Source organism: Homalodisca vitripennis, chromosome X, assembly GCF_021130785.1.
Source record: "Homalodisca vitripennis isolate AUS2020 chromosome X, UT_GWSS_2.1, whole genome shotgun sequence".
Lineage (NCBI taxonomy): Eukaryota > Metazoa > Arthropoda > Insecta > Hemiptera > Cicadellidae > Homalodisca > Homalodisca vitripennis.
The window spans coordinates 63,256,292-63,273,434 of record NC_060215.1 but is presented as its reverse complement, the minus strand read 5'-3'; the positions used below and the strand labels follow the sequence as shown (position 1 = coordinate 63,273,434).

General features: G+C 33.4%; 2 protein-coding genes across 2 annotated transcripts in view; one reads left to right on the top strand and one right to left on the bottom strand.

The window, feature by feature from the left end:
* Nucleotides 1-11,352: 11,352 nt before the first annotated feature.
* On the bottom strand, nt 11,353-12,066 carry LOC124369466. Its single transcript, XM_046827476.1, has one exon. It carries the CDS (start codon nt 12,064-12,066, stop codon nt 11,353-11,355), a length of 714 nt encoding a protein of 237 aa, XP_046683432.1.
* Nucleotides 12,067-12,637: 571 nt separating this feature from the next.
* LOC124369080 overlaps nt 12,638-17,143 on the top strand; it is a 59,752-nt gene continuing 55,246 nt past the window's right edge. The window contains exon 1 of the mRNA XM_046826799.1: nt 12,638-12,919. Coding sequence (XP_046682755.1) covers nt 12,800-12,919 — 120 coding nt within the window. The 5' untranslated portion in view covers nt 12,638-12,799. The remainder of the gene's footprint in view (nt 12,920-17,143) is intronic.

The following is a 17,143-nucleotide window of genomic DNA, read 5'->3' as shown; positions in this document are numbered from 1 at the left end:
TGTAATTCCCTGATTAATGACCTAACCTAACCTAAGATGCTACAACAACGAACATTACCTCGAGCATTAAGAGTAACGAATTAGTGCCAATTTGTAAAAAAGAAGATAGGATTTGCTACCAACCATTTTATTACGAGTAGTTCCAATTCTTAGTAAAATAGAATCATGATCATTAAAAAAATGTATTTGTAGTTTAAATATTTAAAAAAAACTTATATTTATTTAACTAAAAATGAGCGAAAATTCCTATTATCTAGCACATGTAATGGTATGTTTTCCTTAATAATGTCATACTTGTTGTATATGTTTTGGTGTTGTCTTACTTTCTATATCTAAAGTTTTGTGGAAGACAGATAGTTCCCAATTAATTTTAGGTGTTTACATATTTGTTCATTTCCTGACTTACACTGTATACTGTACATTTTTCATCTTGAGATATTAGTAAAGAAATATCAGTGATAAATTTAATAGTGATGAAGTATCTCAAATGTATCTGAGAAATCATTTGAACGGGGCGGATTTAGGGATGGTTTAGACCTTTCAACCACTCAACCTCAAACTGGAGTCGGCTTACCCCAGTTTAAGAGATCTTTACTGCTTAGATTTTTAATAATTTGTGGTCGAATAATCTTGTATACTTTCTTAAATGAGACTGAGAACATAAATCGTTAATGAAGACAATCCTAAAATATATGAAAGTCTTAGTCTTCTTCAAAATTACGTTGAAACTAAAAGTAAAAGAGAAAGTATTCTGTAAGATTAAATACGTTATTTGTGTAACTGAGAACAGTTGTAGCATTAGTTAATTGGGTGCACAGTAAGCCAGGTGTGTTATCAACGTGGCCGCGTTGATACCTACATTGTTTCCGAGAAAACTCATAAGAATATAATGGCTTGTGAGTTCTTATCAGCACCGGATGCGTTAAGTAAACTGTGTTCTCGGTATTCGTGATGTATAGAAACTGCTGAGTTTATAGTCTTTCTCCAGTACAAGAGATAGAGTTTCCTGTCTAATCTGTCCTGACATGGGACAACAAACGCTCTTCTCTTCCGTCCAGACAGGTTATACTGGACATTACATGTACGAGTATATTACATTAACAAGACAAAAACATATTAAAATTATATTTACTACAAAAACATATATCCTATATGCTGTATCATATTAAGAAAAATCATGGTATACGGTTTGTTAAAGGAACATATAAAATAGTATATGTTATTAATTCAAATCAAGTTATTAATTTAATTTGTTTCACAAATTCTAATCCTTCAATAACCTACATGATTTACTCGATTTTATAATAATCCAACAATGTCATAAGTTTACAGGAAAAAGTACAATTAATAGTAATATTACGAATGCTTTACAGCCATATTAAAAGTCAAATCAGGCGATACATTTTGAATAAATTACATAAAGTATTCACTAAAGGAAACGAACAGATCTAACATGGTACTAATTAGCAGTTACTTATAGATGTTCTATCGAATGGAAAGCATCCAACTGCGTTTATAAATGGCTATCTTTAAATTTTAACACTGCATTTAAACTTATAAATTGAATTTTCTACTACAATATTTTAATCAAAAAGATAAAAAAGACTATTGTAGCCTTGCTCTAATTTTAACCGACCTAGTACCTTATAATAAATGATTATACGATCATCAAACAACAGAATAAAAATATCCCTAAATTCTGTGTAACTTGTAAAGCAAATTGTTTTTAAATCACAATATGTTGATTGAGTATACTCAAAAAAGGGAAATACAAGAGTTTTAAAAACAGTTTATTGAACTGGTTGATACATTGATTACTTTTCTTGATATATACTCAACTTGATCCGTCAAAAAAACGTATTAATTATTCTTGGGCTTGAATTTTTAAACATCTATATGATTTAATACCGTTATATTAATTGATATTGGTAAATTGTTTTCCACAGTATAACTTTCACAACATTCAGGAAGTTCCTAATATCGCAGATTTGTATTTGGACGTAGACCTACCTACTGAGGTTTAAACAATGACTTTTACTCTGTTTGAAAACACAAGATAAATTGTCATTGGTTAAAGCAATTATCTCATTAATATGATTTACAATAAAATCTTAAATATGACTGCATGTTAACTGCATAAAACATTATATTACTAAAAATAATTGTTTTAAATCTATTTTATTTATATAAAGACATATGGATCTCTAAGTTAGAACAACTAGGCTACCCAGCTAGCCAATCAGTGAGAAAAAAATCCATTGCTATTTTTATTGTACTAAGCTTTTACTTCCTAATTTTATTAACCAGACATAACCACGACCATTGAATAACACTATCACTAAAGCACCAATACTGCAATACAAAAACTAAGAGTTCATTATGTACGCAATCAAATGCACCGTGACATTAAATACACGAATAAAATTTTAAATCTCAAAATGACTAGGTCTAGTTACTTATATTTTATTTATTAAAGATTTCACCAGTGAGCTTTATCATTGCTGTTTGAGTACTGTAACAATATTTATATCTATACTCAGATAATTAAAAAGGCATTATAATCATTTACATGATAGTTGATAAAATTACTTATCCATTATTGTTTCCTAGAAATCACGTTATGTATGCAATCCTGTAATTTTTAGTCTTAAGAAGTCTTCCTTTTTGACAATGGTAGAAGAGTGCATTTTCATAACGACTAGGATAAAAGTTCAACTAATTTGGACGTAATAAAACATTCTTTGGCCTGAAATAAATAAAATAAAACTAATAATAACAATAGTCTAACAATTTTATATGAATTCCATCAAAAAAAACTAGTTTTATTCTACAATATGCCAGTCATTGTTTTATAAATAATACTGCCCCAAAGAAGGAAAAATAATTCTTTCTCTGAGATAATAACAATACTGACTTATTTAAATTTGAAATATTTTAATCTTAAGGATCACGTAATTCTGCAAGCAATACTCAGTTAAAATTTGGTCTATAGTATAATATTCTTTGAAAGCAATAAATAAAGACTAATTAATTTGAACACCGTATGAAACAATTGCTTGATTATTTTTTAGCTCCCTAATATTAATTACTGTATCCTTACAAAATTTATACTAATTTAAAGTACCGTGCGTTCAAAAAATTTCCCTAGCATTTCAGGGATATTTTTATTTAGGTTATCTACTTACAATATATTATATCCCTTATAACGTTTTATTTTTATTTAAATACAAATGAGTTTCCAAATTTAACTCGTCATATGAAATTAATTATAATAGGACAAGTCAGTTATGTGTCAATATTATTATAATATTATAATGTCAATAATTATTTCATCTGCTTAAATACTTTGTTACATTAATGCCCATTCAACATCCAGAACCTGGTCGATGGTTGGCCTCAACGGCTAAATTGAGAGATTATTATTCTTAACGGTATTTAACAGATATAGTTTTTTCTTAAAAACTACAGAATAAAAACTGAAAAGATTGAAGTCTTCCACAAAATATTAAATACGACAAAAATTCAGCTATTATTTTAAAATCATGCAAAATATATTACAATTTTAATTAAAGTGAATAATCCAATTTAACAGTATGACATTTACCTTACAGACATTAAATATAATCATAACTATGTTTCCAGCATACATATGTCGTTATATACTTGTGTGTTACTTCCTATTAGTTTATTTGAATAAAGACACTAAACCACTAGCATCCATTCACCAAAGAATTATCAAAACTAGTGAAATAATTTCTGTACGATTGTTTATCTATTTTTGGCAAAACAATCCAACAAACTATTATATATGTAATTAAAATATATCAGTTTAGTAATTCATCTACAGTCAAAATCAGTGCAAGGTAATGGTAAACAGATTCGTAAGTGGTGGTGGAAGATTATTTATATCTATCTATTTTCCAGAAAGAGAATAGTTGGTACATTTTAGGCGGTAGTAGCTACCCCGCATAAAGAACAGTATCATTATTGTTTGTGTAAATGATAAGTTCAAGTAGAGATCAGCCATTTCATTTGTGTGAATTATTACGAATCCTAATTAGTATTCACATCCAGTACGTATAGTATTATGCAGTATTTTCACAAACCCAAAATAATTGCTAATAACTAATTTCGTCGGAGGTTACAAACATTAAATACGCCTTTAATTACTCACTTAATATTCTAAATTTTTAGTATGTCGTTCTTCAAGAGACATACCACAATTGCTGAAAAATAATGTGTTTGCTGTCATTATTGTTTGCATAATGATGAATTAAAGTGGAGATAGTTTAAAGTTTAAACAGAAATTTTTTCTCCATTTTTTTATTATTATTATTCACAAAAATCGTTAAATAATTTTCTTTTACTCGAATACATTGCTGAATACTATCCAAACAGTAAAAAAATATTTCTGTGGTAATATAGGTGTACATTTTAGTATGTTTTAATCTGATAAACGTTCGATGAGATGTTTAGCGTGTGAGGTCGCTGCGATCTTCTTTATACAAAGTAAGCTTGTGGACAACTAAGTCTTCATGACTTTTACCTGCGAATGCTGAACTGTAGAATTGTAGGTCCACGAAGGTGGCTGACGTCACGTTTCTAGCAGGTGAGGCAGTGAGTCCTCGCCAACAACGGTGGTCTACCAGGGGCGTAGCGAAGGGGGGGGTCCAGGGGGTCCGGACCCCCCCCCGAAATTTTAAGACATATTAAAAAATAAAGCATGGAGCAGGAGAAAAAAGGAGAGTTATCATTATTCTTGTCTACAAACATTAAATTGATTGATGTAATTGATTAAAGTGACTGTTGTTAAAAATATAATTGTCCTTTCGTTTAAATCATAAAGTAGCAAACGATACTTTTGGGCTCGGCCTTTCGGATAGTGTAGTGTAATCATGGTATTTCTATAGGGCGCGGTCACGTGACGTCGCAAAGTAACCTGAACCGTAACACGGCGAACAGTTTAAATTAGCGACCACTTCGTTCAAATTCGTCTTGGGGACGTAAAATGGCTGCTTAGAATTAAGTTACGACGTTGATTTTAGGTGTCATTAAACTGTAGACGTGTATATAATTATCGAAAAAAATATATAAAATCACTTTCGGTCGGAAAATACACTTGAAAAACACTATTGATTAGAACTTAACTAATTTGGACTTCAGTGATAGAGGTAAACGTGGTGTTTTCCATTGAGTTAGGACGACGATTTTTACTATCATTAAACTGCACACTGTACCTATATAATTATCGAGAGAAAAAAATCACTTCCGGTCGGTAAATACCAAAGAAAAGCTCTCTACAGATTCATGTTTTGACGATTTTGGATTGCACTGGTTGAGTGGTTGAGGTAAAAGTGGTACTTAGAATTATGTTAGGAGGTTGATTTTAGGTATTAATTCAACGCCGACTAATACATATATAATTGTCGAAAACAAAACAATAAAATCACTTCCGGTCGGAAATACCGAGGAAAGTTCAACTGATTCCAGTTTTGACGATTTCGGATTTCACTGGTTGAGTCGTTGAGATAAAAAAGGTAGCCTACTTAAATTTATGTTAGAACAGCGAGTTTAGGTATCAATTGAACGCCGACCAATTCCTATATAATTATCGAAGAAAAATTGAAAAAAATCACTTCCGGTCGGATAATACACCGGGAAAAACTCTACTGAAGAAGTTCCGACTACTTTGGATTTCACTGGCTGAGGTATTATTTCATTTTCCTTAGTATATTCCGATCGGAAATGATTATTTTTGTTTTTTTTTCTCGATAATTATATATTTATTAGTCGGCATTGAATTGAAACCTAATACCAATGTCCTAACATAATTATAAGTACCACTTTTACCTCAACCACTCAACGAGTAAAATCTAAAATCGTCAAAACTGGAATCTGTAGAGCTTTTCTTCAGTATTTACCGACCGGAAGTGATTTTTTTCTCGATAATTATATAGGTAGTAGTGTTCAGTTTAATGATAACAAAAAAATCGTCGTCCTAACTCAACCAAAAATACCACGTTTATCTCAATAACTGAAGTCCGAAGTAGTTGAAGTTCTAATCATTAGAGTTTTTCAGGTGTATTTTATTTCCGACCGAAAGTGATTTTTTTCCCAATAATTATATACTCGTCTACAGTGTAATGATACAAAAAATCGTCATTATAACTCATTCATAAATGCCTCAATCAGTGAAATCCAAAGTAGCCGAACTTCTAATCTGTAGAGTTTTTCGGTGCATTTTCCGACCGTTAGTTTGATCTGTACCCGAGCAACGCTCGAAAATTGCCCTCCTTTTCTAAAGGGTATTCGGCCGCCAGTGGCCCAATGTCCCCGAAGGGGTATTTCATTTTCTCCACAGAATATAGTTGTGTCAATTATAAGCTTGAGTGAAGCTCTGTTTTGTTCTTTTTCTTTCTTATCCGTTGAATCCAACATCACTTTGGTGCCTTCTACTCGGCCAGAATCGAACTTCGTAAGGTTTCTGTAGCTATACAAGAAAATTTGTAATACTAGAGATGGTGTGAGAGTTGAATTTGCCTATTACATCTTTCCACTTTCTATAAGGCGTAGTTACTAAAGCTCCATATTTTTGGTATTTACCTTTTACCAGTGAACTCATTGGCAAATAACACAGAAAACGTCCCCCGGATCCCCCGATTTCGGACCCCCCCCCCGAACGAAATTTCTGGCTACGCCACTGGGTCTACCGATCCTACTTTCCACCTGGCAGTACATTAATGTTTATACTTTAACACTCTTCACTCTAGTGATGCTTCCACTTTATTCGTATAGCGCATTGCTAAGTTGGTAAACATTAACAACAGTTTACTCAAACAAACATTTGAGCAATATATGAAATGGAATTCTAATCAATTGTGATTACTTTAAAAAAGAAACTTAACAATAATATGTTACTACCTGAGTAATAAAGCATAATATTAATTAATTATTAAGTAAACAATATACAATATTTTTGCGCTATAATGATATGTCTTAATGCAGTAATTTAGAATAAATTATCCGTTTTTCTATTTGTCGAGTTTATATAGTTGTCCTAATAACAAAGAAGGTAGGAGTGCGCCACACCAAGTATCGCGTTACAGGCATCGCTGACGTTTTATGCATATTTTTCCATTCTTGAGAATTACGAGTATTATGGACGGACATACGTGTAGACAGGTGGTCATATAGGGTAGGCGGTGATGAGTATTTTACATCTACCCATCAGACAAAAGGGGAAATTGTGCCAGGCTACTAAGTGATAGACTTCAATGACGCTCAACCAAAGCTCATGGATGGACATGCACCATCATAGAATTTATTCTTGTCTGTATAGCAATGAAGTTTCATACAAATGATCCCACATTAGTAATTCCTTTGTTTGACTGACGCCATTAGACATTTGTTATTATATTTAATAATATATAACATGTAATGTAATATACTGAAAGACAGGCGATTGATTATTTTAACTCACAGCTGTAGTTTAGGTATCAAAACACCCATTCCAGTATTACAGTGTGAGCACAATCCCTTGTCAACAAAAGAAACCCGTGAGTTGGACAAAACAACCCAGGCAGTGACCATGGACCCAGTGTCCGACTCTTGAAGAAGGAAGCAATGGGGCGATAGTTTTACGGCATGAACCTACAATTCGTTTACCGACTTCTAGTGAAAACAGTTATCATTATCGTTAAACTTTAGACCTGCAAGAGCTGAATATTTGCAAATTATATTCAAGAAGTCTTATTTTTTATCGGATAGAATGCTTAATATGCCACATAAGCCATGGATACTTATTCATTCAGAACACATTTATAGACTACATTTTAACTTATTATTCATTTCAAGATGGAAACGTGTCATTTCATTCATTAAACCTATTACCGATGTCTCTCGGTTTTATCTTATCGAGAACTAAAGCACGGCGCCCACTGCGACCGGCTCGGCCCAGCCCAGCTCGGCCCGGCCTTTTTGTGAAGTCGAAATACACGCAATCAAATGGACACCCGCCCCCTGCGACCGGCCCGGTCTTTTTGTAAAGTCGAAATAAACGCAATCACATGGACACCCGCCAACTGCGACCGGCCCGGCCCGGTCCGGGCGGACTCGGCCCACACGGCACCGGCACAGTCGCCCCAAGAGCCGAGCAAGGCCGGGCCGGCCTAGCCCGGGCCGGTCGCAGTGGGCGGGTGTCCATATGATTGCATGCATTTCGATAAGGCCGGAAGGGAGGTGATGGTATGGTGGGTTGGGGATACCCCTTCTACATGGTCTCCTTTATCTGTCGAGAGTTTTTCCATTCTCCGAACGTACCCTCAGCAGTGCAGGTCGTTTTATTGATCCCTTTTATAAAAAATGGCTAATTTTGTCTATTCAGAAGAAATCTTGTAAGAAATCTGGGAATAAATGAGCAAATTCACTACATCCTCCCCTTTATATATATATATATATATATATATATATATATATATATATATATATATATATATATATATATCGTGAATCCAGTACGGTTCTCTTTGGATTAGCTCATAGCAAACTACACCTATCATAATGTCTTCTTCGTCAGAACTTGTATCTTCGCAACTTAACATGTTTAGTACACCACGAGTAGAAGTAGTTACAGTGATTTCGCAACGGTATATCAACGTAGTGTGAAGTTGGAGAGAGACTACTGACTGCGCTGGTGCAGATGGAGTAGATATCACCGCGTTGACGTAGGTGACCGGGCCAGGCCGGTCGCAGTGGGCGCCGTGCTTAATCCGAGCTCCGTTTCGCCTGACCCCTTTGCACCTGTCATATCAGATAAGACACAACCATGACTATAACTTTGCATATTCTTCTTAGAAGTTGAAGAACAATATAACTGCTTCATTGGTCTATAACATACATGTATAGGTCTTCTTGTGGAGCTAGGACTAAGAAGACGGCTTATATCTGACTCAGTTTCTCATTAATTTGTTTTCAAGATCACTGTAGATTTATCATATATTTAATTCACTGGACTATTATCCTTTCAAAACACCTTTTTACTTTTGACACATACACATAGCACTTCTGGTTGAAGCAATAGACAACATTTACTGACAACTCATCACCCTCAATATTATTCCTACTAATAAAATCCCCCACATATAACTCGAATAAACCGTTTACTATAAAATAAACAAAATGGTACATTTAAAACACCCCATTGTGATGTATGAGAAAGAGGGATAGGGAGACGTATGGTTTATTCACACCTTCATCCCCAGCACAAGTTGGACACTTATTTGCCAAACTTATTTTTATAAAAATTTGTGTCCCTTCCAATATATTTATTTGCGCACTCTTGTACATAAACACCTCACATATCTCTGCATAAACTCACCAATAAATTTCACTATAAGAATTTCATTTTCTGCCTTTATGCTACCCGGTTCATATGAGCTTTCAGCAGAATGCTCCGATGCCTTTCTCAGGCATTGACCCAATCGACACCGGTATACATACCTTGATACTATAACCCACCTGTGAACGTAGAGGTTTAAAAATTTTAAACTTAAAATTGGTTGAGATTTAAAAGAAATACCTATGGTTACAGATTTACCCAGAGAAGAGAAGGGGTTGTCTTTGTTTAATGCTGCCTCTTACACCGCGCAAAGAATCCGTCGTGTCGGAAATATCATGAAGGCGCTCACGCCTCCCCCCCATTCAGGAGGGCGTTTTGTAAAATCTGCTCACTATAACGCCAAAGCATTACACTGCTAAGGAAGAAGTATAGGTATGTCATATCTGATGCCTTTGGTTTCTAATTCACTGGCCAAATTCTTCGTCAAAGTAGTCTCGTGCTGAGATGTTACAAAGAAGTGGAGTCGTACTACACAAACAAATAAAAACAGCCAAGAGTTTGGATCGTGGCCATAACAGCAAAGATGGCATGCTTGTCTAAGCTTCTTGGTCGCGAATGGCTGCGCAATTGGTTTGCAATCTACCGGCATTATTTATTAGTAAAAACGGTTTCTATCTCAGAAACTATGTCCTGAGCAGATTTACTTAAACGTGTAAATTCAACTGTCTGTCGATTATGAACTTTTCAGTCGATGAAACTAACTGATGAATGAATTACGCCATGAATCAATCGGACACAGTAAACTCGATTGATTAATTCGGTGCAACGCTGTCAGTTCCACTGTCGATGCAATCTACATAATTCGGTTCTACACCATCGATATTTGTTATTCGTTGTCAGCGATTAGTGATGCGCGATTTCGAGATGTTGAAATTTCAAATTGTCAGTTTTCGAGATACTCCAATTACAATTTTCAAATGAATCCATTTGAATGAATTCATCGTTTTGCTGGACGAGCTGCTGCTGCTGCAAAAGTCGTAATTAAATATCCGTTGTTTGATATCAGATTAAGACTTGCCACTTTAATTTTGTAAAGAAAATTACTGTACCGTCAAAGATGTATACACATGATATTGTAAAAAAACCTTTCATTTCAACCTACTGTGCCTGCGTTCCAGCAAATTAAATATTTTTATTGATTAGTTTAATTACAAAAGACAAACGAAATACGCTAAGATAAAAAATAGATCAAATACTTTCTTTGAATCGAATGGAAGTCTTTAAAAAATTGAGAGTTTAGTTTTAAAACTATAGGTTTTTTTTGTTTTAGTAAAACATTATTTGTTTTATAAGTATCGTGGCTTAATCCAGGTTAAATAAGCCATACAATGTCACATTAATTAATCATTATATTAGTAGTGGTTTTATAATTATATTAGGTATGTTTTTACTTTAGAAATATTCCACTTTAATACGGAGGCTACTAGTATACATAATGCCACTTACTTTATGATACACTATCAAGAGTTCTTGAATTGAGAACAAGTATTTATGGAACTGTTTAGTATTATATTTCTTACTTTTATATTCAAAATACTGTGTTTCATTTGTATCTAAATATATTTATTTATTTATTATCAACGGTCAGTGCCATTTACAGAAATGTACAAACAAGCAACTAGTACATACTACAAAAGTACAAAGTACAACATAAAGTTAACAGCAATATTTACTAGATAGCTTCAAGATGGATATAAATAATTTCCAACAAATAATTATTTCAAATACATAAATAGTAACAACAAAGAATATAAACTAAGCAACAATCAATAAATTAACTCTAACAACAATTGACTTCAACCAACCCAACAACAATACTGATATGTAGGTATATAAATGCTATTAACTACAATGGGACCAACTAGCATTTGATCTAAATACATTTTAAATGCTATGCCTAAGAACAAAAAGAAGAGAAGAGTAGAAAAAGAACAAGTAGAAAATTTCTTGAATAATCACGAGTGTAATATGTTTTCCTTGAAGGTAGTGGGTGAAGAGCCAAAGAAGTCGGCCTGTGCTGAAACAGAGTTCCCATGTCTCAGTAAACGAGGGATGATACTGTGGTAGCCGTAGCTGGTTAGCTGATGTGTCTCTCCAAAGAGGTCTCTTGACCTGGTGCCTCCGACTGGAACACGCAGATCCACCATGCCGAGGAGATCGGGGCAGTCGATACTACCATTTAGAAGTCTGTGCAGAAACATCAGGTCCAGATACCTTCTTCTTGACTCCAGCAGGGGCAGTCCAAGAGCATCCCTTAGCGTTGTCACCGGAACCTCCCTATAGTTAAATCCCAGCCGGACTCCAACTGCCTTCAAAAATCTGATCTGAATTCTTTCCAGTAGGTCACAATGGTTTTTCTGGAAAGGAGCCCACACCACGGACGTATACTCCAGATGTGATCTGACCAGCGAGATGAAGATATGTCTCAATGAGGGAACAGAAAGACCATCACGTGAGGCTCTTATGACAAATCCAAGGGAAGCGTTGGCTTTTTTAGAAATATGTTGCAAGTGCTCCCGAGGGTCAAGATTAGGTACCATTATTATTCCAAGGTCCTTTGCACTCTCCACTCGCTTCAGATGGGCACCTCCAACAGCATAACCATACTCAAGAGCTGACCGAGAACGTGCAAATGTCATCACAAAACATTTGTCGGGATTCAAGTCCATGTCATTCAACACACACCATTCTACAAGACCATCCAAGTTATTTTGCAATCTACGGCAATCATCAGGACCAGTTATCTCAACAAAGACTTTAGCATCATCTGCAAACAACAAGAAATTAGTTGAAAGCCTATCGCCCACATCATTAATAAACAGGCTGAACAAAAAAGGTCCCAGGAGTGAGCCCTGAGGTACGCCTGACAGAACGGGTATCGGTTCAGAAACTGCTCCCCCAAACCGCACTTGTAGATGTCTATTTCTAAGGTAGGACTCAAACCAGTCAAGCAAAACACCATGGATCCCAAAGGCCTCAAGTTTTCTGATCAGGTGGACGTGGCTAATACGATCAAAAGCCTTAGAGAAATCCAGGCTATATTAATTAATTGACTGCATGAAACAATTTAAATGATACTAGATCTCGTGCGTTCGTTTCAATATTTCGAATGCAAACTGATCATTCGAGCTGCGTTAAATGCTCTGACAATCGAAATGTTTCGATTGCAATCTCTCGCAATCGTGCATCAGTACCAGGGACAGACGGAGCTTTATATACCAGGTAGTTAGGGTGGGGGAAGTCGGTAAAAGTCAGTCTGGAGCGTTTAGTGTGAAGAAAATGGTTAGTCGTCGTCAGAGGAGTTGGGTCGAAAGTCTGAGTTGTTGACGTCTGTTGATTATGTGATATATTTTCTAGTTAAGTAGTTTTACTATTAATAGAAATTTTAATACAGATTTTAAAATGGGAAATAATCATAGTCGAGAAGGATCTCCGAAACACGGAATTTCAAGAAACAATTCGGGATCTGACCTACAAGAAAAGATACCTTCCCAGCTTTTGCCTATAGACAAATTAGCGAAGGTAAGGATAATTCATTACTAAAAATTTTGTACTTCACATTCATCATTGGTAGATTAAGAGTTATCTCATTGGAACAAAAGAATAAATTAACTAATTGCACTTAACCCGAGCTCTGGCAGTCAGGAAGCCTATGTTAGCAGGACCATTATTGCCGCTTTGCAAACTAAATTTTAAAAAATCAATACAAAATACAGTTTTTATACTACCCTACCATGGTGTATACTTTTATCTTCAAAAGGAGTTGATCTCTGGTAATTTAGCCCACCAATCATTCAAAGTTTTTGCCAGACTTGATCAAGGAAAGAAATAAAAATTGAATCAATGAAATTAACATTTTTTACACTTTGTAAAATATACAACAATTTTTTCCCACAAAGTTCACTACATGCCAGTATTTCAGGAAATCATGTTTTTAAAGAATCTTCAAACAAAATTCATGCATTTATGAAATACATTTATTTATGTAAATGTTTTTTAACAGTAAATTACAACAAATTCTTTAACAACCCACTTTGAACATTTCTAGTAATATCAGCATTTAATATAGTTAGTTATTATAGATATATTACGTATGAAGAGAATCTATTAGTGCATGATATAAAGTAATATTTAGGCCTATTGAAGTTATTCATATGACATATTTTTGTATTGTCTTTGTTAATGCCAGTAAGTCGCATCATGTTTTAATTAACTTGAATATATCTTGTTCACTTTTATTTTTTGCACGTATAAAATAAGTATATAGGTCTAGTCATATATATATTTTCTTTATTGACTAGACATTGCTGTTTGTTAAAATAAATAAATATAGTTCACTCCAACAATTTCACATCTTTTTGTGTTTTAATTTTATACTAGAATTTGTATGAATAAAACATATAAAAATTAATGTTTTTTGGGCAGTCATATATAATTTTATTGTTACTTTTAAATAATTCCATAACAGGATACTTGGAGTGCATTGTAAATATGAAAATATATATCATTTACGGAAAATGTGTCAGTTTCATTCTATTTGAGTATAAACTTTCACAAATGAATTTTTTACTATGAAGTAATAACTTAACATTAAGTGAGAAACTTTAATTGCACATATATAACTAAGTTCAGCTGGCACAGTATTACCAACAAAATGGAGATACTCTTTTAAACAAATTGTCTTAAAATTGAATAAAATTTACCAATATAGTTATAACTTTGTAAAACTGTTCATTATTAGTATTTTAATAAGTATTAGGTGTATTTAAATTGTTAAAAAATATATATATATATTTTGTGAGTGTCCTAAAAATATAGAATGTTGGGATCATATTAAACTCTTACTTTTCTGAGGATTACATTTTATTATTAGGACTTTCTACATCAATTGTTTCCTGATGCTTTCTTATTCACTTTCTAAGCATTTCCTGTTTGAAGAATCAACAAATAATGTAAAAGAAAAAATTTAAGCAAACCTACTTTTTATGGATTTGCGACATTTTGCTGTAGCTTATACGTTGTTCTCTCTCTAAAATCTTTCTTTGCAACATATTGAGGGGTACTGATGTTGTTGTAGTAGTCTAATTGTAAAGAATGACTGAATATTCCACAAGTTCTGATCACTAATGTCTCTGGCCAATAGTGAAGGCTGCAGCAGTTGGTTGCAGTCCTTCATATGTTAGCTGGTAAGATTTCGAGGGATGTTTTTCATCTGCAGTAGTAGAGGCAGTAAGTATTATAGTACGAAAATGAATAACATTCCTCGAGATCTATCAGCTAACATGAATATTCCAGAAGGTTCGATTATGAATGCCTCATGCAGATAGGCAGTGTGGACCATTAATAATGATTGACTCACAACTAAAAGCAGACTCACATTATGTACGTATGACCTTGACATTGCAGATAAGTGTAAAATGCACCTGTACCTGCTTGAATGGTTCTGTAAATTGACTTACCAATATTCCACATGTCAGTATGAAAATATTTAAAGTGACAGCGGAATAGTATAAGCGTATTAACATTTTTTATACATGATTCTTTATTTTTAAAAATAGGCTACACACAAGAATTTCAAATGAAGAAATTAGCCTAATTTAAAAACTATTTTTAATACCGTGCAACTTAAATAATTCTAACCTCAAGAGTAAAGTAAAAATTGTGATTATCTACAAGTATGAATTACATAATACACAAGTGTTTAAAAAGATGTTGAAAAAATAATTTATTTCCATGTAAGCTGATATTTGTAGACTACAAAAAAAAATTAGTAATATAATGTCAAATCTTAAAATCCAAACTTTTGAAGGGCTGAATAGCTGTGTACAATATTTTAACATGTACAATCTGAATAGTAACAACTATTTTAAAACCAATTATATATTTTTTTGGAACCGAACACCTGTTAAAACTTTGTTCAAGACAGATCTTGATGACGGCTTACTACAGGGTTTTATTTTCTCATCTGTCCTATGGTATTACATTATGGGGCAGTTGTGGAAATGCAGTTTTTCTGAAACTTTTCAGAGTACAGAAAAGAGCGGTCAGAGCGATCCTGAAATTGAAAATTGGGGAATCGTGCAGGAATAAATTTAGGGAACTTGAGTTTTTGTCACTGCCCTGCTATACATATTTCAGGCAATAATATATTGCCGTTCAAAGTGTGTGCTAATGCAGGGTAGACACCTTCATAACTACAATACTCGAGGCCGGGAAAATTTCAGAGTTGCCCAACACGGACTAAAATCTTATGAGCGCTATTTAATATTAAATGAGTTTATGAACATGAAATATGATCGGGCATCTCTCACTGAGTGTTGACATGTCTATTTCTGGTGTTGAAATTATTTATGGTGAAATTTTAGATAAACATTATTTAGTTTTCTTTTATAACTTTCTAGGTATAACAGTTGTTTAAATAAAACAATTTAAATATTAATATAATTAACTGGTAAGTCTATAGAGTTACTTATTTATGACGATTGCTATACAGATTTAGTATTTGTTCTCTGAAAATAAAAAATTGTAAATTGTTAATAATGTTAATGTAAAAGTAGGTAGTTAAACATTTATATTGAATAAAACTGGGATGATCATTTTATTCATTTAAGCTACAATATTTATCAGTAAAAATTCACTAAAGAGTCTTTAGTTACTACCAGGTAAATGATAACCAAAGTATTTTCCCATTAAAAAGCGATTTAGTTAATTATTAGCTGTTATAACGAGATCTGTAAACTAAATAACTCTTATCGTCTTTAGAGTTCATTCTTTTCTACAATTGCACAGTATGATATCACTGAAAGAGGTTAGACAAGGATAATACTATGTAGGCCACCAATTACATTGTCCTTTTAATTTTTTTTATTTATGTTAGAAAAGCATTAATATCTCCTTCTATAAAATTGAACTTTAAAAATTGTTCGAGCTGGGTACAAAAGATTTAAATTATTGTTATTACAACAAATTGCCCCACTAAATGCCTCATTTAAGATTGATGCATAAGTAATCACATCATAAAATTAAACAAGTAATAAGGCCTTGAGGGCTAGTAAATCCTACAGTCTTGTCACAAGGTTGTTTAACTGAATTAAAAGTCCTCAAAGTTTACAAATGTTCAAAAGTTAGTTGGGTTTATGGAAAGTTTTAATCACCTTATTTATCATTATATACCATAGCGTGTTTTGTTTTAAATAATTTTTAATCCTGCATGGATCAAGCTGGGGTTGAAACATCACAGAAACAATGGAAAAAATACTTTACATGTAAAACTTTAATGACACAGTGCCTTAACCGTTTCCTACTGACATGTAAAAAATAAGAATCCTTTACCACAGTCCAGCATGAAATATAGTTGACATGCCCAACTCTCCATAGAGCGACGACAACTATTTAAGTGACACTCAGGCTGAATGAACTGGGCCAATGTAAACTATTGTTGATACAAACACAATTTTGTCTTATGGTCTCTTACAATAATTAGGTCTATGTTATCGGACCTTTTTGACGATCTAGAAAACATTTCTAGAAAACAGGATTTAAAAGAGCATCCAAATAGTGTGTAGTTATCTGTTCCGTGTTGTATAAATTCCGAATGAAATTGGTAGTCAAAAACACGACTATAAAAATTTGTTTACTTTGTCAACTATAGTTGACATCGGTTTATGAGAAAAGTAACATACTTATAAACATTGCAAGGTATAAACATAGCGTAGACCAACGTCACCTATAATTGTTGTAAATTAA